The sequence below is a fragment of the Eutrigla gurnardus genome (genome assembly GCF_963514095.1).
Source record: "Eutrigla gurnardus genome assembly, chromosome: 24".
NCBI classification, from domain to species: domain Eukaryota; kingdom Metazoa; phylum Chordata; class Actinopteri; order Perciformes; family Triglidae; genus Eutrigla; species Eutrigla gurnardus.
Window position 1 is genome coordinate 3,101,228 of NC_139935.1, and position 21,850 is coordinate 3,123,077.

The following is a 21,850-nucleotide window of genomic DNA, read 5'->3' on the forward strand; positions in this document are numbered from 1 at the left end:
GCACCAGTTAGATGGACAAGTTCCCATCCACGGCTTCAGGTCATCATCCAGGGGAGGAGAGGAGAATGAGAATGAGCTCTGACAACATGCAGCCCCATATATATAAGTATTGGATCAGCCAAGACCCAATACTTTGACACTCAAATTGTGATATTCTTGTCCGATCGTGTTGCGTTTGTCATTCTTTGTCTTATTGCCTGTGTGTCCTTGATTTCCTCGCTGAAAGTGCCGCCTTAAGAAACCTGACTTGTGATTTGTTGCTCGGTAAAGTGACTGCCTTGTGCAGCACTCGAGAGCCACAAGCGCAGAGTGACTTACTCTTATCTCATCCTTCAGACGTCCAGGCATCAAGTCAGTCCACCAAACAACCGACAGGGCAGCCTGTCACTCCTTCTATCATTCAGCCGGGGAGCGTTAAAGCCAACAGGCAAATCTCCTCCTCGCTTTAATCAAGCTGAAGAAGCTGCTGCCCTTAATATAGCTTCCCTTCATAATCAAACCCAGCAGAGGTGCTGCTCATGCAAAGGGAGACACAGACCATCCACCCCCTTGCCCGTTTTTGGATTCGTCACTCGGGTGACCCTCCTCCTCCTCCTCCTCCTCCTCCTCCTCCTCCTCTCGTGCACTAGGTGTCCGTGTGCTGCCTTTCAAGTCGTCTGTCTCGGGTGCTGAGAGGAGGGTGATCAGCTGAATGAGATCCGTACATAAATACTCCATTTGGCAGCCTCTCTCTCTCACTGGACAGATTCCACCCTCACATACACTTCACTACTGATTAACAGATCCCTCACGTTGTGATGGTTTACTTATGCTTTTGCAAATAAATCTATTTTCTTAGGCGCCAGCTTGCTTGGTCTCCCTGTCGTCGTTGCCTCTGAGCCAGGCAGTGACACATGGAGAAGCTGTCAAGTTCACCATCACAGGAGAGAAAAAAGATTTTTTATTTTGAGATATTTGATTGTTTTTAACATTTTTAACACGTAAAAGCACATTTGATGTAGTATAGTGATATAAATAGAGGGTAAATGGCATATAGAAGTAAACATAATGGAGGTAAAAGGCGCATTAATATTAAAAATATTCAAAGAGCCTCTCACCGCACTGAGTGTTGGCCATCTGATAGCCCTTAAATATATATGAACAATAAGTAATAAAGCATACAAGTCCCCCCCCTCCCCTCACCATGTGCGGTTGTGTGTGTGTGTCCAAGTCCATGAGGTAATGTGAAATTTGACAATTCCAGAAATGGATTGAGGACATCTGGTTTATGTTATTCTTCCTCTCCCCCCCCATCCCTCTCTCGCTCTCATTGATTTCAATCTCAGGCACACTACAGTTAAAAACCTCCGCTCACATGAGAGGACGTCTGCCAAAGGGCCCGGCTTCAATTACACAGCGGATACAAAACAAGTGTGACACTGACTAAATCTATTGGCCTGCAAGAGAATGTGAGATTTATAACAATTACGTCGCTCAGCAAGGTTTTCTTAAAGAGGAACAAACACCGTTTAAAGTAAGTGATGTGTTAAATGTCTCTGCGGTGACTCTGTGGAGTGGAAAGCTTGAAAAATAGAAGTTTAAAAAAAAAAAGGGAGCTGGGGGGGGGGGTGAAAAGTGCAGCTTTCTTCATCTCTGTGTACTCAGATCCACTGGCTTAAGAACACTAAATTTAGATGCACTTTGCAAGAAGAAGCAGAGGTATCATGGTGTGTTTAGGTGCGTGTGAATCTCTGCAGCGGCTCATCAATAAGGCAGCAGGCAGGCCGGCTGACGGACGGCGTCCTCTCAGCTGCAGAGCATCAACAGCTGTGCAGGTGGAGAGACGGTGGCCCTGGATCACAATGCAAATTCTGCTCGGTCTGATTCTCGAGGGCACAAAGTCACACAAAGAACGCCTGGGAATAAAATCTGCTCACAAATCAGACAAAGCACTTAAGATACAGTTGCAGAGATACTTTCTTTCATTCTCTGACTGGGGCCTTTAAAAAAAAACTCCCCATCTCATGTGAACCGAGTAGGGGAAGTACACGGGAGGGACAGGAAATAAAATGACGAGATCTCAACTCCTGATAGACGACGCCATTCCGGCTGTCATCTTGTATCTACACGCTTTCATGTGGCGATGACACCTCCGAACCACCTGAAGCAGGGTAACACACACACACACACACACACACACACAGGGGCTTCCCAGTGTGAGGGCCACGTGTTTGGAGCTGGTCAACACATGTCTCTGGTCCACACAAGTGTTCCACAGAGAAGTCCTCGAGGCAAAAAGGACGGGTCCAACTTTCCCCATGTCACCCCGCTCCCCGGCCCAATGGCGAGCTCCCTCTTTCTCTCCCTTCTTCTGCTGCAAAGAGCAAAGCGTCCGGCTGTTATCAATCCCTCTTTTGTGCTGGGGCAATCTGATCGGCCCACTGTTCTCTCCCGAAATATCCAAGAGGAGGATTCAGTTTTTTTTTTTGCAGCACAAGGGCATGAGGCGGCCAGAAAACCTCCATTAGCTCTCATCATAGCAGAGTTATGACTAATGCTCCACTGTAGATTTGATAAAATGGGGGAAATCTGCGGGTTTAGGCTGCGGGACATGCACTTCTGTGCTATTGAAACAGAGATTTGTCAACACAGCTGGATACATGTTTCATAGAAAATGTTCCATTTCCTGTGAAAGGCTTGTAAGGAAACATTTCAGGTCACCTACAACCGTATTTCCTGTAAACAGTGCTCACCGCAGCCGCGCACCGAAGCAGCTTCAAGGGCAGATTTGCATCATGCAGAAGCAATAAAAAAAATCATCTCACTATCAGCTTTCAGTTCCCTGTAAGCCATGTGTCTATGAGACGCATCAGTGTGTGCAAATGCATCTTTGCGTTCAGTTCAACGGTGCCTGCCTCCGCTGCTCCGTCCTGGGATTCAGATCCTGCTCCTCTCGCCTGAAGAAGAATTAGCTGGAATGAATGCGAGATGAGGCTGCATGGCGTTTGTGTATGTGTGCGCACGTGAGCGTGCATGTGGATTCATGGAAAAACAAAAAGAAGATGGAGAAATGCCCGGGGAACTGGGTGATATTTGGTAGAAGGAGGCGGTGCGGATTATATTCCTTCAGGGCTTCGGCTTTAACCAGCACAACAACAATGCTGGCACGGAGGAAGACGAGGCGACGGAGGAAGGCATTACAGTAAGAAAGAGACTGGGAAAGAAAAGCATATTTTCTTATTTCCTTTGCTTTGGCAATACTGCAGATTCATTAGCTGGACTTTCCACCGTAGCTCTAATGCAAAAGACTCACTTTCCATGTACGACACACGCACGCACACCCCGAAATTAAATCTCTGAAATTCCATAATCGGCGGAGCAAAATTGGTCGCTGACTTGCACCAAGGAGGGAGGGAAAACAACAGTGTGTGTGAATAAGTGGGGTGCACGTGTCCCAGCCAATGGTGTTCCAGACCCAGATGTTCCTCCCATCCACCCCGGCCTCCTCAATCAGAGGGACGAGGCCGCATGTGGGGAAAGCAGAGCACAGAGAAGGAGAATGTGTCACGATTATCCTGGTAACAATAACCGAATCACCGTCTCATCCTGATAATCATCAAAATATGCTTAAAAGGCTTGAAATGGCACTAAAACATCCTGGAATTACATTTTAACATCCTCTCTGTGTATACATATGGAAGAAATAAGCAATAAACAACAAATAACTGTATAAATAACCGTTTATCTAAAAGGTGATGCAGCATTGTACCTCCTTCAATCTGAGAGAATGTGCTGGAATCACAACGGTATCTCTGGAATGAAGCGCTGCTAGAACAAGTGAGGATTCTCAGCTTACCTTCCTGATAAACAACAGCGACCAGCACGGCTGGATTTAAAATATGTTGTATATATTAAAGTTCACGCGCCAACATTTTTGGAGGGTTTGAGGGAGCGTTTTCTAAATTTGTCTCCCAGGAGACGTGGCGTGAACGTGATTTAACCGCGTGGAAGACAGAGCGCATCGCATTCTTCAAGCTCGCCGTGTTTCGATCCAACGAGCGCCGTCAACAAACGCCTCGGGATGCATTCCCGGCCGCGACGATAACTTAATGAAAGCTACGCTGTCTGCAGTTTCTCGTGGTTTGTTTGTGGGGAAAGGGGGGTCTCTAGGGATGTGCAGCACAACACAACATAGATGCACGATTGTGTACGTGGCTTGCTGGAATCTAGACGCAAATTAAAACATACAGCGCACACACAATTACAGTGGAAGTGGAAGAGCCTGTCGGTCGGTCTGGAGTGGCCTCTCTACTGTGTCACATCAAGCTCTCAGATCTGTCAGGTTCACACGGGAGAAGTGGTTCAACTCAGATCTCCAGATCTCCACATCGAAGCCATCAGGGTTCAGGTCTGGTCGCTCCCATTACAGGCCCACATCAAGTAAGACTCACTATATAAACTCTCTGTAAAGCAGTTATAACAGCGCCATTCTCATCCCACACACATGGGATTCACAAGGAACATTGCAGGTATGTATTCCAGCACAAGTTTAGTAGTCAATAACAGTTGCATTACTCTCCTTATATGACATCAAGTCACTTTGAACGCAAACGTTTTCAATGGCATTCAAACAGTGTGGGGGGGACGAGCATCAGGATTCATTCCAGTGTTTGAAAGTGTGTGGGAGTGGACAGCATCTCTCAGCAACTTATGTTCACTGAGTGGGCTTGTGTGTACTTTATTAGTATCGATCGGTACGCTGAAGAAGTAAACAGGCCTTTAGGAATATAATAGAGACCACAGATCCTGCTCTCAGTCCAAAAGAGCCCCACACAATGCTCTCCGGATTAAAATGGTAATTGCATGTGTTCATAAATAACATTGTCCAGGTGTTGCAGGAAAATAATCCTTGATGAAAAGGAGGTGTGGACATTGAGACCTTGGATCTCATCGTTCACTGTGAACGGCAAACAGAGATGCCAGCGGATCAATAGCTGAGAACGCGGTGAAGATGCCCCGAGCTGTGAAAGCACGGGTCTCTTTTTATCGGAAAAAAGGGAACCGTGCCACCGAGACGGGACGCTACAAATCAGACAAATGTCAACGGCAGTGTGGCTGAGCTGAAGGGGACACTGATAACTTTAAACACTGGAGGAATATACTGCAGACGCTACACAATGGAGGAGGAAGGGAAGCTGCATGGCAGCAATCACCACCTGACCATTCATTACATCGCTCTCTACCCCCTGTGTTTGTGTGTGTGTGTGTGTGTGTGTGTGTTTGTGTGTGTGTGTGTTTGTGTGTGTGTGTGGGGGAGGAGATTACATTTCCACACCACAGGCCGGCCCACACATGAAACACTGCTGGGGAGGTTGATTAGCCACATCATCGAGACATGGCACGACAAGGCGCCACAGACAGATGTTGGAACGCGTCCCATCTGCCTCCTGCTAAGCAGCAGCCGGATCGACTTGTTCTATAGGCAACAAAGGCCGAAGACTCGCGGCATGTTGGCACCTTTATTCTTTCGCAAGGCATCAATGCAATTTTTACAGCGCACACACACATCGGAGCGTGACTGTAAAGCAATGAGAGCGAGAGCCGCATTTTTGTGAGATGACCGATTGCAAGAAAGAAGCTGTGAATGCAGCTGTTGGATCCCAACGGCAGCGTCGAGCAGCAGAGGAAGAGTTGGATACTCAATGTTTGAAAGCCTTTGTTTGCAAAAATGTAATTTCACAAGCGTAAGCAAATGAGAGGCTTTGTCTCTGAACATGTGGGGCGTTTGTAAGCTAGACTGTATTAGCGACATGCTGTGCATTTCTCCAGAAGGAAAGAAGAGCAAGAAACAAACTGCACTGCAGCGTCGCCTAAAAGGTGCAGATTCAATTATTCCATGCATGAAAGCTCTTATACGTTTCTATCACATAAAACGCCTGATTCAAGAAGTATTCAAGTGCATTAATTGACATTTGTTTCGCAACACTCACTGAGCTGAACGGCCTCCTGTGACCTGGGATAACGAACACTCCAGTGGTTTTCAGGACAGATGTCGCTTCTCTACACTCAAAATTTCAAATAGTCAGAAAACAACGGTGATTTAAAGTGGCTGGAGATGTGCGTTCATTTGCACGTTCTTGCCAATTTTCTGGAGATTGAGTTAAAAAAAATGTCTAGACAGTGTAAAGGCCAGGAACAAAGTGTGAGTGCTGAGAGGACCCAGGTCTGGTTGTGAACGTGCCAGAGGCCTTGGCGAAGGAAATGTACACAATGGAGGTGGCAAGAGTGCAGTCCCAGGGCTGCTGCTTAGCTCAATCTTGATAGAGGCCTCTCTGAAAGCCAGGCATGTTCCCCTCACTGTCCAGATTCCTATCACTGTAATTGCCTTCCAGTCAAGGGAGGAGCACTGGAGGTTTTTGGCAGTAGCGTGGCATGCCCCCCACTCCAAGACAGGAGTCACGCTCCAATGGAGACTCTGGAGTGCTGGGCCCTTTAGTTCTTTGCCAATAGAAATGTAGTTGCCGCTCGGTGAACTTGACCTGCATTCAGGATCCAAACGTGGTCTCTCTGGAGGACTGCTGGACGTTTTAAGACACATGTCACAGCTCCAGGTGCTATCGCTCCAAAACACAGCTCAAGCCGGCCCGCCAATGGTGGATCCAACTCGTCCACATGGAGACACGGTACTAGATCACTTACTTAGAGTCTATACTTTCAACTATATACAATATGTTTCTTGTTTCATTTTTCTGTATTCTCATGAAACTATATCTTACAATATTATTATTTATCGTCCTTATGGATTGGTGTTTGTTTATATTGGTCATTTGGTTTATATAAGCTTTGAATGTGAGAAGACATTTGGTACAGCCCTAGAAAAATGTCAGTGACAGTTTCCCAGAACTCAAGGGGACAGTTTTATCAGTCAAACAGGCCAGACAGACCCCTGATAAGTGACAGCGTCGCCCAAAAGAAACAAAATAGACATGGCTGGTTTTATAGATACTGTGAAAGGATGTGGAATCAGGGTTGTGCGGTTAATAGAAAAGACAAAAAAACTAGGAAATCAGATTTTCATTTGAAGTCGTCATGCCATTCAGAGAGCTATCTACGGCGTCAATTGTCCGGATAATGATCGCATTCATGCGCTGAATTAGGCCGGCGTATTGCCGGTCAACGCTTTAAAGAGAAAAAGTCACGGAGGCAGCGTCGCCGTCCAATTCAGCAAATATTGCCTCAGAGCACAGATTCCACATTCCTATCGTTCAACGCTGCGCAAACAAGAGAGAGCTGGTCCCAGGATCCCGGGAAGAACAACACCTCGCCCTCTCGGCTGGGCTGGATTCATCATCTGAACGCTGGCAGGAAAATCAATGAAAACTAATAAAAGGGTCGTGCAGCGTGAACGGAGGCCTTATTTGAATTATGTCCAAGGATGCTGTCTGGTGCTATAAAGTGCCTGGTGTGCACTGTGCGATGCTGGAGTTCAGTTAGTTGCGTGCCTCGGGAATGTTACTCACGATGAGAATGTTTGAATTGAAAAAACACGGGTCAGAGAAAACAGCCACAATCAGCTTATCCTCATTTCTTTAATTAGTCCCAGCGACTATATTTACTGTGCGCTTTCATGCCCTGAAGAGCCGGGCTTCTCTGGAAAATATACTGTCATCCGAAAACTCACTTTCTGTCGCCAACTTATTCGGAGGGTTATCTCTGAGAGCTCCGATCCTTTGGGACCAGATTTCTGCCTTTATGGAAGACTTAAGACAAATCTTTCCTCCCCTTCCCACCTCACCACAACAACAGACACAAACTGCGGTACGTACCTGCCACGTTGACTTTTTCCGAGTTGGTGGCGCTGGGTGTAGCGGTGCTGATGCCGTTGGTCAGGTTGGCCCCCGTGCCGTTGTAGATGTTCTCCACCTTGGACTCCAGCTTGCCCAGCCTCAGCATGATGTTATCCAGCAGCACCGCAAGGGTCTTCTTCAAGTCTGCAAGGAGGAATGTGAAGCGGATTACTGGGGTGATTTTTATTTTTGCCATTTAAGTTCTCCTGGTAAGCAGTGATGCCGCGTATATGTCGGCTTCTCCCAGTTGAAGGTGCACCTGTACCTGATTAACTGAGCAGTGATGCGCCTCATACTGATAAACGTCCGATCACTGCAGCGAATGCGTGCACGCCGCCTTGCTCAACTACAATTATGAACCTTCCATCCCCCACGTCAACTGCTGCTCTCTGGATTTCAGGCAGTCAGCTCAAGGCTCATTTAAATGTAAAACTGGAGCCGCATCGACTTTGTGAGTGACCTTGCCGTTTAATTCGGGTCTTTGCGTTTCTGCCCGCGTCTTTCTTCCATGAGCATTTATCTGCATAGGACACGGCTAATGTTAGAAGGAATGCTGACCAGTAATGAGATGGCTGGAGGTTCCTTTCTGCCTTTTTTTCTCATGGTATTTGTCTGATACTGTATCCTGCAGCAATTACAATGACATTTACAGGGAAATGGCAGGTTGTTTTGCTGTCACTTGTACATACAGTGTAACAAGGCATATGTCTGCAGCAAAGAGCTCTCTCCTAGCATCAAGGCATTGGCTTATATGTGTGCAGAAGCGATCCACAGTGCATCAAACGTGCTTTCATCAGCTGATGATAATTGCAGCTTGTCTATCGCGTACGAGTGCCATATCTTCCCTGCCTGTGATGCATTTGACACGCCAGTTTTCATCACGTCAGAGAGATTGGCAAGGGCACAACGGGGCCTGGCAGAGCCTGATTAGTGCGACGAGGAACGGACGAGCTGTGTGCTGGGTGGAGCAGCACAGCGAGACCTGATAGGAACCAAACGGAAAGCTTTGGCACGCCGGCCTTGCCAAGCTACTGGACTGAACAGAATCAGGGGGAGAAAAGGGGGTGAGCCCCGAGTTAATGCCCCCCTTCTGTTTACCTCTTGCACCACTGACTCCAGGCTATACATCAGAGAAAGAAAGGAAAGGAAAGAAAGTTATGTAAAACTATAATTGGCTTCATTTCTGACTTGGACTTGCATTTACAGCAGCAGCAGTAAATAGAAATAATGAAAAAAGAAAATAATGGAAGCTGTGTAAAAACACCACTGTATGTTTCGTGAAATAAATTATCACGAGAGCATGAGTTTTACTATAATTAGAGAACTAGAAAAGTAACCACGGCACAGTGAATAATGCTCCGTCATGTCCTTCTGTACAATAACAACCGCTGCCAGGTAACCAGATGAGCATCAGCACACCGAGGGACACATTTCTGTCTCAATATTTCTAAGCGAGGTGATGCCGTCGCAAAACAAATCCTTTGCTTTTAATAATAGTGTCATGAAAGACAATAATCTGGATCCACAATGACGTGGGATTTTTCATTAAGCCCGTGAGCATTAAAAAGGAGTGATTACACTGGAAGCCCAAGGCATTCATCAGCGATTCCTATTGTTTATCATCTGATTCAGGCTGCCAGGGGTCTCCGTGTCTTGTAATATATCACGGAGCAGAAGGAGCGCCCGATGACCTCCCACCCCCGAGAGGAAGGAGAGGATTAGACCAGCAATACGGGTTTACACGCCACACCCAGTCCTCACTGTGGGCATCCTTATCTGCTGAATCCTGACGGTGGCTCTAGGGAGGAGGCCGACGCAGAAACTACAAGCGTGATACGTGACCACGGAGCTGTGTTGTAACAGGACACGGTGTCGTTAGGTGGCTGGTCACACCCGGCTGCACGGCTCAGTTTCAGACCGGAGTGAAAAGGGAAAGATCATATCCTTGTCACGGCTGGCTTTACCGTGGAGGAAGGAGATGATATGACAGCGCTGCGAGGCAGACTTTTGATAGGAATCTACTAGATTTTATATAGTGCTTCTCTCTCGGTTCACCTATAGGAAGATTTTTCTCGCATTCGGTGTGAACGCCCTTAAGACAATAAGATAATGCTTTAAATTGAAATGTGAAAAACAAAAAATGCAATAAGGGGACACGGTAGAGAGCTTTAGGCATCCAAAATGTTGCAAACAAAATCAGAGGTTTGACAGGAAACAGGATGGTAGCAGAACTGAAAGACACTAGCTTGAGACGTGCTATATTAAGCTCTATCAAAAAGTATCTAATCCTGGCAAACAGGTCGACAGCCAGCTGCTCTGAAACACCGGCTTCATGCTATTCAACAGGTGTTTTTCTCCCAATCAGCCAAGGACAGAGGGTGCCGTGTGCTGTACCGACTGCAAAGCCCCTTGAGCTAAATGTGCGATATTGGGTTAGATAAATAAAATGACTTGACAAATGGGCTTTCAGGAGACACACTATTAAATTCAAACGCATTAGGATTTTCTGGGTCGTTTATGGGCAGCAAAGGAAGGAAACTGTTTCTACAAATTGTATCAGGACAAATCATCGACCGAGCGAGAGAGCACAGGAAGCACAGAGCATCCTGCTGTCTAATCAAGGACATGAAACGGATCCTGATCTGATATTGGACAGCGTGCATGTCAGACCCCATGGTGCAGCTCTGACAGCACCCTTAAAATCAATCCATCATAGAAAAGGTATGAAACAAACTGGACAGGACACTCGAAACTGGGAATTACAGCTGTAGAAAACTATTCATTCAAGTTATTAACACCAGAAATACTAATTACGGTGTTAAAGAAGCCATTTGATTTCATCAAACAACACTGTTGAGGTTAACAGTCGTTTGTGGTACCTTCAGAGTGGGTTTCACATACAGAACCCTTAAATAAGCCAAGCAGATACTGCACCAGTTTCTCCTTTATGTTCTCCTGGAGCTCGTTTAATCTCCTGGAGCTTTACTGTATCCTGTTGTTTCTCTGGGCATTAGAGAACAATCAATTCCAATCTCAGGTTTCTAATGAAGCCTCCCATCGAGCCATACAGGTCTATTAATGGCACGAATAACTTATTGATGAATCCCCGGGACCTTTGCTATTACAGTATTATCCCCGGTGTAGCCGTATCAGCGTTAAATCTCCCAGGCGAGTTTTCTTGAATTCGGGCAACGTTGTGCCTGAGATAAGTCAAGTGGAACCAGTAGCTCAATTTATATATATATATATATAAAAAGAGAAGGGAAGCAGGCATTTCATCAGGCATTTCTAACTATACTTCAGTGAGAACCCTCTGTGTTACAGGGAGAGACAGGACTACTCACCATAAGCCGTCATGGTGCCCACGTACGGCCCATCCATGACACTTTGGTTCTCCTCAGCCAGTGCCTTGATGTAGCGCTTGCTGAGGTCCAGGATCTGCTGCCTCAGCACGGCGCTGTTCTCATGGCTGGCTCGCTGCTGGATGGTGAAGTGCAGCAACATCATGCCCCAGATGAACCCAAAGCTGACCAGGAAGAAGCCCAGCTTCTGGGACGACAGCTTCCACAGGAAGGGGGTAGCCATGCTGACCGGACAGGGAGCTGTTGGGTGCGGCTGTGACTCTGGTTGGACCGGGGGTAGGTGCAGAGGTAGGGGGGTGGGAGGGTGGGGTGGGGCGGATCAGGAGGGCAGGCGGGGCATGGCTGCGTCAGTCGGTCTAGCTGCAGTGGGTTTCGGGGAGTGGCGTACGGCTTGCTTGCCTCACCGGTGTGATTTCCTTCTCTGACCCATCATCGCCGCTCAGTAACATCTCCGTGGACTTTGTCCCACCTGTTGCATCCTGCAGCAGAAAAAGACAAATAGGAAAAATGAAAGATAGTGATGACAATGAGGGGATTCCCACTCCCACAGATCATCAAATGGAGCAGTAACACATCAGAGAGTTTGGATTCTGCAGGGCAACGACAGCAGAACATTACATATGCTGAACAACAAACATGATCATGACCATCATGAATGAGGAACTAGCCGTGCATGGGAGAGCAAACAACAGGCATCAGACGTGAGCGTAGTGCAGATCTGTGTTAGTTAGAGCTGGGCAGCCGGGAGAGAAAGGTGGTGTAACTTATAATACAGACGTTAAACACGGATATTACTGGCTAAAAACAAGAGGTCATCAAAAGTAACTTAAAGTACAATGCTTCTGACCCGGACAGTGTGATCTTTATGATTGATGGGGCTGTGGGAATTTATGCAAAAGAGTCAAGTACAAACATTTGGATAGCCTTCAATTTATCTTCCTCACTGACAAGCGTGGGACACAAACTGAATTTTAAGAGCGTGCCTTTTTTATTGTTATTACATTATACATTTGTTGCCAAATGTTGAGCAGGGTGTTCCTCTTAGACTCTTTGAAATGCATAAAAGGTCAAGGTTTTTACTCATTTACTCCCACGGAGTAGAACATGTGTAGGAGGCGAAGGGTCGGGTCCTCCAAGGTAAAGTTGACAGAAGGCCTCTTCTGTCCACACAGTCCCCCAACAACAACGTTCAGTCAGAAGCCGTTCTGCTTTTCCACCACATTCACAGGGCCGATCACAATCTCCACTCTCACAGACTCGTGGCTTTGGAGGCGCGTTCCCGCTACACCCACGAGGACTTGGCTTTGTCCCGCTGTCAAATCGATTGCTCGAGGGCCCTCTGGCAGACATTTCGAGCCCCTCATGCACACTTTTGGTAAGGCTTTTCTGCAGACTTTGCCTGAGGGAATTACCCACAATTCATAGCTTAGTGACGTTACCAGGGGAAGACCGGAGGCTTCATGGAAAAATAAAAAATTGGTAAACAAAGAGGAAGTCATATGGGTGTTAAGCCTGACAAACTAAATTTACACCGAAACATTAACATTAAGGATTTAAGTCACGATACTGATTACGCACCGCACTGGGAATCAGACCTTATCTGATGTGGGCAGATAACAAGCAAGAAATGGAAAGTATAAATGAAGTCACATCTGAATGTTTTTCCCCAAATAGGAGATACATCTGAGGCGTAAATGGTGCCAGAGTTTAACACACAGATAACAACCGAGGCGTTTTAGAAAGTCACAAACCACAAGCGTCGTCTTCATTTCCTGTCGCTGCGCCTTTCACTTTGTTCTGGTGTCGCGCCTCACTGCTGCATGTTCCAGCTCAAACCCACGTTACTAAATAATAAAGATACAGCCGAGGAACGAAAAAGAAATCTTATTGTTCGACATAATTGCTTTACGTGTGGCTCGCATTTCAAACGAAAAACCATTTAATGAAGATACACCACGTTATCTATTTTATATATGCTTGATCCGAAACATCAAAAATTCATATTAAACAAAAATCAAGTCTTGCTCATTTCTCCACTGTGTGAGCAGCTTTGTGGATGTGTGAGAATGAAGCCCACCAGGCGAATACATGTAGAACAATTCAAACACAAAACTGTAATATGCTATTTCATGCTTGCCTTCTTTACTGCTGATTGAACACAACTGTGCCAATGACATTTGGCCAAACATACCCAACTTATGCCCCATAATACAGAATGAGACAGTCCTGCAGCACTTTTGAAGCTGTGAAATGACAACTAAATAAACGCCTCTGGCTTTCGGTATTGAATGAATAGGAGAAATCTTTCCAGCGCGCAATCAAGCCAAAAGAAAAAGATGGTTAGACATTCTCTCATCTGCTTTCAAACACTGTCGTAAATGAGTCTAAATGTGGGGAGGGGATTTCTGCAGCCTTGCTTTCTTATGCTCTAACCAGGTCAGGACCGCAGCCGCCTCCGTGGAAGCAACGCTGCGAGGAAAAGCCCAAATAACACACTCATCCCCCATCAAAATCATCCCATCTATTGATCTTTTATTCTGAATATTTGTCTTTGAATCTAAGCGGTCAGTGTTCACGGCGAGGATGGATTATATCAGCGCTGAACAGTTGGCAGAAAATCATCAGCACCTTCCCCAAGAAAGGGCAGCCACACAAAAGGCTCTTTTCACCTTCCATCCATCAGCTTCATAAATAGGTCAAAGACAGCTGCAAGCAGCCTCGAACAGGGCTACGATCTAACGGCAGGTTATGACACACCATAATTGTTCATTTGAGACGACGGTTTGTTTCCTGCGTGTTAATTTGAACAAAGCAGAGATCTCAAGAAGGAAAAATGTTCTTTTCTCTACGTTTAACTCTCTAATTCGCTTTGTGATATGTGCAAAGGCTTTCGGTGACAGAGTGGTGGGGGTGGGAAGAATCTCTGTACTGCACTGTGAATTCATGAGACAAGCCCTTGGCAGTGGTGCTGTGCAATCTGCAGTGCTGATAACATCGGATGTCTCTCACTGCTCAGGACTCTGTCGGAGGAGGGCAGGAAAAGGCTGGAAGCGCTCACTAGCTGGGCCCGACAAGGATGGGAGGATTCGGGGCTGTTTATCGAAGAGGAACGCTGCTCATACTACCCCGTCGTCCACCACTGTCAGGAGCAAGCGCCAAAGCCTTCACACAACACCGACCCCGCCGCCTCTGAACGTCCACATTCTCAGACGGAGCTCGCCGAGTCTGATTTCCTGCGTCAATCAACGTATAAAGCAGTTAACTCGACGCGCGACGTCCCTCCTTTGTTAGGAAACTCTCCGCCCACAGGCTGTGATTGGAGAGACAAAGCATACATCTCCTCTCCGCTACCTCCTGGTTTCTAATTCAGGATCTTAATTTGTCTGGCAGCGAGCCCTCCAGGCTCTCAGCAGCAACAGCCAAGTGAAACTGTGTTGACAGCCAGCCAGGGTTGCAGAATATATGACCCTTTGCAACTTGAGATGATAACATAACAACATGCTGGGGGTCTTTTTTCCTATTGTTGGAAGCAGCAGCAGCAGCAGCGCACAAAGCCCTGTAAGTTTGAGAGGCGTTGAAGACAGAAACAATTGAATCATTCAAGCCTGGGAGGAATCACCGTCCCCCCACATCTGCTACAAAGGACTGTTTTCAAATATCGACCACACCGTATTACTGAGACGCCCGGACAGACATGCAGAGAGGACGGTCTGTTCTCCCAAATCCCTTGCAAAGACAGACCAGAAACATTTAAAAAGAGGGATACGGTAACGGCAATTAATGGCAAAAAAACAACAAAAACAAATCACACATGATGTGGATTTGATAGTGATACCATAATTTACATTATGAAATTCCTGATTTGGTTTCATCAGGTGTCCTGGGTCCAAAGGTTCATGAGTTTCACACTGTGTTCCTGTGTAAAAATAGTTTAGAGTGGAAGTCTGAATATGAAAACACAACTATTTCATTACTGGTGCAAGCCTTGACTAAGCATTTCCATAACATGGAGTAGAACCTTGTTAGAAAATACCTGTTCAGATTCAAAAATGAATGTTTACAATAATCTATGCAGCAATCATGTGCACTGAGTGTATTTCCCCGCGGGCGCAGCTGTAACTGGTTTATGGCAAAGTCGCCGGTGATATCTCTTTGTGGGCTCAATAATCATCTGAGGATTTAATAGCTTTCCCAGTCCTAATCACACAGCCCTTGTTCTGTCTGTCGTATGCTGTGAAGACCAGGCCAGATGGCTGAACGAGGTAAAGACCGTCCGTTGCCTTTACATCTGGGATTGGAGCTGAAAATAGCTCCCTTCAAAGTGCAGTTTAGGGGGTGATTTTTATAAAGGTGAAGCAGGCTGAGGGAGGTCTAGATTAATTCCAGTGCAGTACTCCAGGTCTAAAAGAGAGAGGGAGGGAGGGAGCGAGCATTCTCGTGAACTGAAATAACATACACTAAGAGCTTGTTGCATAACCACAGTAGCGTCGTGCAATAAGCTCGAGATGTAGCTTCGTCATCAATTATGGAGCAACTTTGAAAAAGTATCCATTTTTTTTCTCTCCCGTATATAAAGAGGCTTTCATAGAGTTGACACACTGAGGGAACTTTCAGAGCACAGCCAAGGCAGCCTCAGAGAACGATGGTCAATGAGCTGCAAAATGACCGATGCTGCACTTACCGGTTTCATTATTGATTCATCTTCAGATTGTTTTCTCTATCAGGAAATAATGACCTCCATGCAATCAGACTTATTTTTGAAACCACAGGAGTCGCCCCGTGATTCCCAGCAGAGGAAATGCAAGTCTAGGGCACTTCAGTTCTCAGAACCGCCTGGTCTTACATCTATGGAATATTATGTTGGCTTTTTACAAGCTGGAGCTGTATGCATGAAATCACACGAGCCTCTTTCCCGCAGCCTGTTCAGAGACTGTTGCACCGCTATACTCCACCTCGCTACGGTCGGTAAGGAAGCCGACTGGGACCCCTATGGGGTAAAACCTGACTGGCAGCAGTTCATGCTGCACTTCACTGCATTTATAAATATCATCAGTCACAACAGCTACTTAACAATATATGTCAAACAACGACAACAGGACAAAAAGGTGTGTCTGGTACTGAACTATGTACTGAAAAACCCAAAGATAATCAGCTCACACTCATAGAAGACAAGAACATATTCAACTTTGAGGAGCCTGTGAATTTTGCTTTAAAAAGACTAAATGATTAATTATTAAATATGTACAGATATTTTATGACGACTCAAGATCTCTAACTAGCTCACCTTTTTCTCTCACCATTTCACAACCTCATCCCAGTCAGCATCCATCCTCCCCCCCCCCGACTAACTGTGCTAGTCCGCCTGTTGCCCGGCCAAAGGAGACGTGATCCTGATAGTATGGCTCTGCTACCATGGAGACCGGTGTGACTCTGCATCTTAATGGACTTCTTCACATAAGCCCCGCCTCTCAATTATTCATCAGGCCCTACAGAGAAACAGGCTGCAACTTCACCACCTCACTGGTGTGAATCCAGCTCGTAACCAGATATCAGAAGCACGTTTGAGACACGCTTCCCCTTCAGCTAAATTCGGGCAGTTTATCTAAAATGCAAGAGGCACACAGATCAATGTTAATCTGTTCTTTATTGAGTCACTGATGGACTCAGAGTTATTCAAAGGGGACCAATTTCAAGGATTTGCCATATCAATCTTCACATATTCACAAGACAAAAAAAAGCCATTAACTAATGCTTTTGTGTAGCGTGAAGAGAATGAAAAAAATATTTTATTTTATTAGTCAGACTTCCTGCACATCTGGTGATAAGATCGAGCAACCGCACCACAAGAGGAAGTTAAATAGTCGTAACACCTCGTTGTGGCTTAGGGGCCCCCCCAAGTCTGTGCTCTGGCTTACCGAACACCACCACTACGTGAACTGGACTCATCGCTCTGGAACACGCCACGAACCAGCACCTGAAGTCCAGCTCCACCCTGGAAGCTTTAATCCACTCAACTGTGACCTCAGGGAACCGCTGCTCAGCGTCCCCGAGTCGGCAGCTAAAACACCCAGAGAACAACTGTCCTCAGCTCACTTTTGGAGCCGGAAGAAACAAAAGAATGCATGAAATTCACACCGTCCTCTTTGAAAAGGAAGCCAAGTAGGAGCCTGCTCAAACATCTTCCATCAAAGTTGGATTTTATGATTCCCTATGTTACAAAAAGCACAAAAGGTGAAGCCAAAATACACAGGAAGCAAGAGAAGGGGCCGTTTGTTTTATGCAAACACATGCAAACAGAACTCAATGCATACTTGCAAAACTTGTTGTTAAGGACTTTGTGTGTTTTTAAGAAGCACATCTACTACAGTTATGTCATGACTTTTCCTCAGACTAGCACTGACAGGTTGAACCTGCCACAGCATGCAGCGAGATGGGAGGGAGAGGACGAGACCACCCTGAACATGACCTGCATGCCGAAAAAAACGAGTCCGGTGACAAGTGTGGGGAGGAATTGCAGATGAGGTGCCGAGGGTAGTCGTGGCACTTCCTTTTCCCCCGTCACGCCACGTACAAGCTCTGTTGTCATGCTACGACAACTTGGCCCAACACCATGTGAAGAAACACTTTTAAAAAAACAGAAATACATGACGTGAGATGTGTGCAAACATGCAACGGCACAGTCAATTCCAAAAACCCTAACCCGTCTGCAGTGCACTACATGCCTCCAACACTTTCCTCAAAACCAAACTAATCCTAAAGCTGCTCTTCACTCTTAATGCAATCCAAATCCCCTAAAACCCTTTAAAGAAGGCAGGAGCAGCAAAGTGTCCTCACTTTATATCCTCGCGAGTCACATGTGCACACTTTGGCCGACTGAGGCTGTTGTTTCCAGCATGCTGTGCTATTCTTCCAGTGTCTCAGATTTAACAAAAAGAAGAACATGGTACGGGCAATACGTTGATGCATGGTCAAAACCATTGCAACATGTCTATTGTTTTTAAAATCTGTTTTCCTATCGCAGAGTGGAAAATCAAGAGGGCGAAATAATGACTAGTCTCCAGAGTTAACCACTGTTATTATATCATAACATATATTAATGTTGGAGGTTACTGTCTAATGTTGCTTTTATTACCTCCTTGTTTTCTCATCTGCTCTGAACGTGAAAGCTTTTTTTTTTTTTGAAGAGGATTTAATGCTGTATTGGCACAAATAAATAAGCACTTTTGCAACTGCAGAGCTACATAAACAGCGGACTGTGTTGCGTGATGGAGAAACGTGGAGTGGGGTTTCTTCCAAAGAGCTGATTTGATACCTCATTCCGACCTCACGTACTTCATACCGACCCTCACTGGCATCAAATAACGGACGTGAAGACTTTGGAGAGACGGGAATTTCTGGCTTGGTGATCAGAAGCACAAAAGTAAGAGAAGACAGGTGTTTGTGCTGCGAGAACAGGAGCCCTTTAATCACAGAAAGGCCAAAGTGTTCCACTTCGCTGCGTGGCATCCCCCCCATCGCCACAGCTCCATCCTCCATCTTCAATCCCTCCTTCCTCATCACTCCACCGCCTCTGCTGGCTCTCCACCCAAGCCCACCAGCGCACCCCCCACCCTCCCTCTCCACACACACACACACACACACCCTCCAACGATTTCTTGCCAGTGAAGCATGCCACCGAAGCAAAGCTTCTTTTCCTCTGGATTTATAATCCCAAGGGCTACAGCGAAGAAGAAAAAAAAAGGTGGCTGAAAGAGCTCTTTATAAAGCCAGGGGCCAAGTTGGTGGCTCACCTTGGGATGGCCACGACACAGCATCAGCTCGGTGATCAGAAGCGTGGAATAAAGATAATATACACATCACTGTCGCTGTAGGGAAATCTGTCCTTATCTGTGTGGCCGATCGACCACACCAAAAACCCCAATCACAAGCATCCTTCTTTGACAAGCTCCCCGGTGAAAGCACCACGCGCCATCAACATCTGCAGTTCTGCACGATGATGACACAATATGCATCTGGTGTAATCAAATCAGCGTGTCATAACCTGATTAAAGACTGAGAATGGACTGGTCTGCACTGGTGAGTGCATCAATGAGCCATGAGGTGACCTGATACACACCACAGAAAAATCAAGCATCCTGATTTCACTTTTTGACATGCAACACTACCCCAATTAAATGCAGAGGTTATTACAGGAAACAGCTGTCAGAAAGACAAGCTGCACTGATTTTGTTTCCCCAGCAAAGCACTTGTAAAGAAGACACTGTAATATTTAACGATTAACTTCCACCAAAACGTCATCTCTGGAAAGCTGAGAGAGAGAAATGAATAGCAAATATGTCTTCTTAGCTAGGTCAAAAAACAACAACAACAACAACAAAAAACAGCTGTAACATTCAAGAGCACCACTTTACAGCGAAGACTGACACCTGCTTTTTGAGTAACAAGCGCTAAAATAGCTAACTTCTGGTTCAGGAGTCGTTAACGACTAACTAGAAGATATGCTGGGAATGACTTGGAGTTATTCCTTCCGAGACATGACGCCAGAAACACTCTGGGTTTCCGTGTCACGCTGGTACTATCACTACTTTTGTGAGCTAGCTAACCGGCGGTGTTAACAATAGGACCCCTGCTCGCTGCGGCGGTTAACGTCCCGACTCCCCAACTGCTAGCGTTGACGTTAGCTACCCAGCTCCATAGCTTCGCTTTAATGTTGATAGCCGACTTACAGGCGAGCTGTAGCCGTTGGTGCCCACATTAGCTTCGCTTCGGGGCTGGGGACGGTTAGCTGCCTCGGTCCACCCCGCACATTTAACAACAAAACACGCAGCGCCGCAATGACAAGTCGCCCACAGCTGAACACTGCGCCTCTTCTCCCAGCGTTATTCCCTCAACAGTGCGAGCTCCGGAGCCGTTACCATGACACAAAAAGGGGCTCACCTTCTTTTTTTTTTTACAATACGTTTTCCGTCGGGTCCCCAAAGGTGGTGATGAGATTTAAAAAAAAATAATAATTAAAAAAATCCAGGAGGAAAAGAGCGAGGGGAGAGACGTCGTTGTGTTGGGGCAGACAGGAAATATTTCAGCCACACATCACACCGCGCTCACGAGCCTCTCTGTTTGCTCTGCCCACTGGCAGAACGCGAGTGTTGTTTAGGGACCGTCTGCGTGTTGACAACCCCGCAGGAAACGAAGAAGAAGAAAATAAAAAATAAAATAAAGACATTTAAAAAAAATACAAAATCCATCCATCAATCGTCTACAGTTTATCCTTTAATCAGGGTCGCGGTTGGGCGAAGGCAGGGTAACTACCAAATAAAATAATAAAAGAAAGAAAGAAAGAAATAATTTACTGTACAAGTAAAACACTCAAATACAATACACTTGTATTTTTTTCATGTTTTTTTTTATTTTAATAATTATTTTTAAAAGATGTGACGTCACATACGCGCGTACATTCAGGTGGCGGAAGGGTGCGTCTGTTGTTAGTCTGACAGCAAAAGTGAAGGATAAGAAGACTCTTTTCATGACCCAGATTAAACATAAGTAAGTTGAAACGTTAGAAAACCAAATTGCTAAATGTTAAAAGCTAAAAGAGAACTTTAGGTAATTATTTACTCATTATTACTCATAAAGTTTATTGTTACATGGTTTATAGTGTCAAAGAACGTTAGCTGACGTTGTTTTGCTATCTTAACTGGTAACGTTGTGAATGTTTTTCCATCATGGACGTTAGATTTTTATCCTCCAGAAAAAAAAGCCACGTTCAGTTGAGTGTAATGATGATTGTATTGCTCACAGCAACTCAATATTTCATTAGAATAATGTTATGAATTGATATCTTGTGTTATTGTAAATACATTGTAATGTGTAAATGTTGATTGACGGCAGAAAGAGGGAGAGAGGAGGAGTGAGGAAGAGGAGGATGGAGTGGACTCAGAGGGACAGTGAGAGGACCGGGTGAGAATGTAGTTTTAAAAAGCCAAGGCAGCTTCTGTTTGGCCCACATTCATGGAATCTACAATGATGTCACATAACTAAGCAGTGTAAATACATCTATTATGGCTGAGTTGTATTTTATCATGTGATTTTCAAATTTATTCAAAAGTGTCATGCACTATGGACATAATCATATTATCTTGTTAATATCAAAACATATAACGAGCTTATAATATTTCATCCATGTTGCCTCCTTGATGGCCAGCAGAGAGAATGCAAGTTTAAGGCACTTCAGTGTTGGCTTCCCTTTTCAGAAGCCGAGGTGGCCGCCTGTTTGCAAGCGAGCGCGCTTCTCTGGCTTTTCTGATAAACAACGTCTTGTGTAGCAGATATAAGATAAGAGGGTCAAAGTTCAAGGTACAGTGTTTTGAGGAAGTAGTATGTCTCCTTTGAATGCAAATGTAAGAAAGGTAATGCAGTGGAATGGAGTCAATGCATGGATTGAAGGTGCTATATACGAGATTGGACGAGATTAGATTTCTATAGCCTCTCAACGGCTCCATCATGGCGACAGTGCGCAGCCAAATAAATAACCCAATGTCCCAATCCCATGTATTTTGCTTTATAACACATTAATTTACACACTTACTTTGCTGAAGCTTGCATTGGTCTTTAATCACCACCAGGCCTTTTAATGGATAGAGATGGGACAGTCGCTGGACTGAT

General features: G+C 45.6%; 1 protein-coding gene across 1 annotated transcript in view; it reads right to left on the reverse strand.

Moving 5' to 3' along the window:
- mgat5 (alpha-1,6-mannosylglycoprotein 6-beta-N-acetylglucosaminyltransferase) overlaps positions 1-20,278 on the reverse strand; it is a 54,193-nt gene extending 33,915 nt beyond the window's left edge. Inside the window, exons 1-3 of the mRNA XM_084004034.1 lie at positions 20,126-20,278; positions 11,171-11,667; positions 7,806-7,970 (exon numbers count right to left, since the gene is read on the reverse strand). Of these exons, the coding sequence (XP_083860160.1) occupies positions 7,806-7,970; positions 11,171-11,411 (406 nt within the window). The 5' untranslated portion in view covers positions 11,412-11,667; positions 20,126-20,278. The remainder of the gene's footprint in view (positions 1-7,805; positions 7,971-11,170; positions 11,668-20,125) is intronic.
- Positions 20,279-21,850: the final 1,572 nt, after the last annotated feature.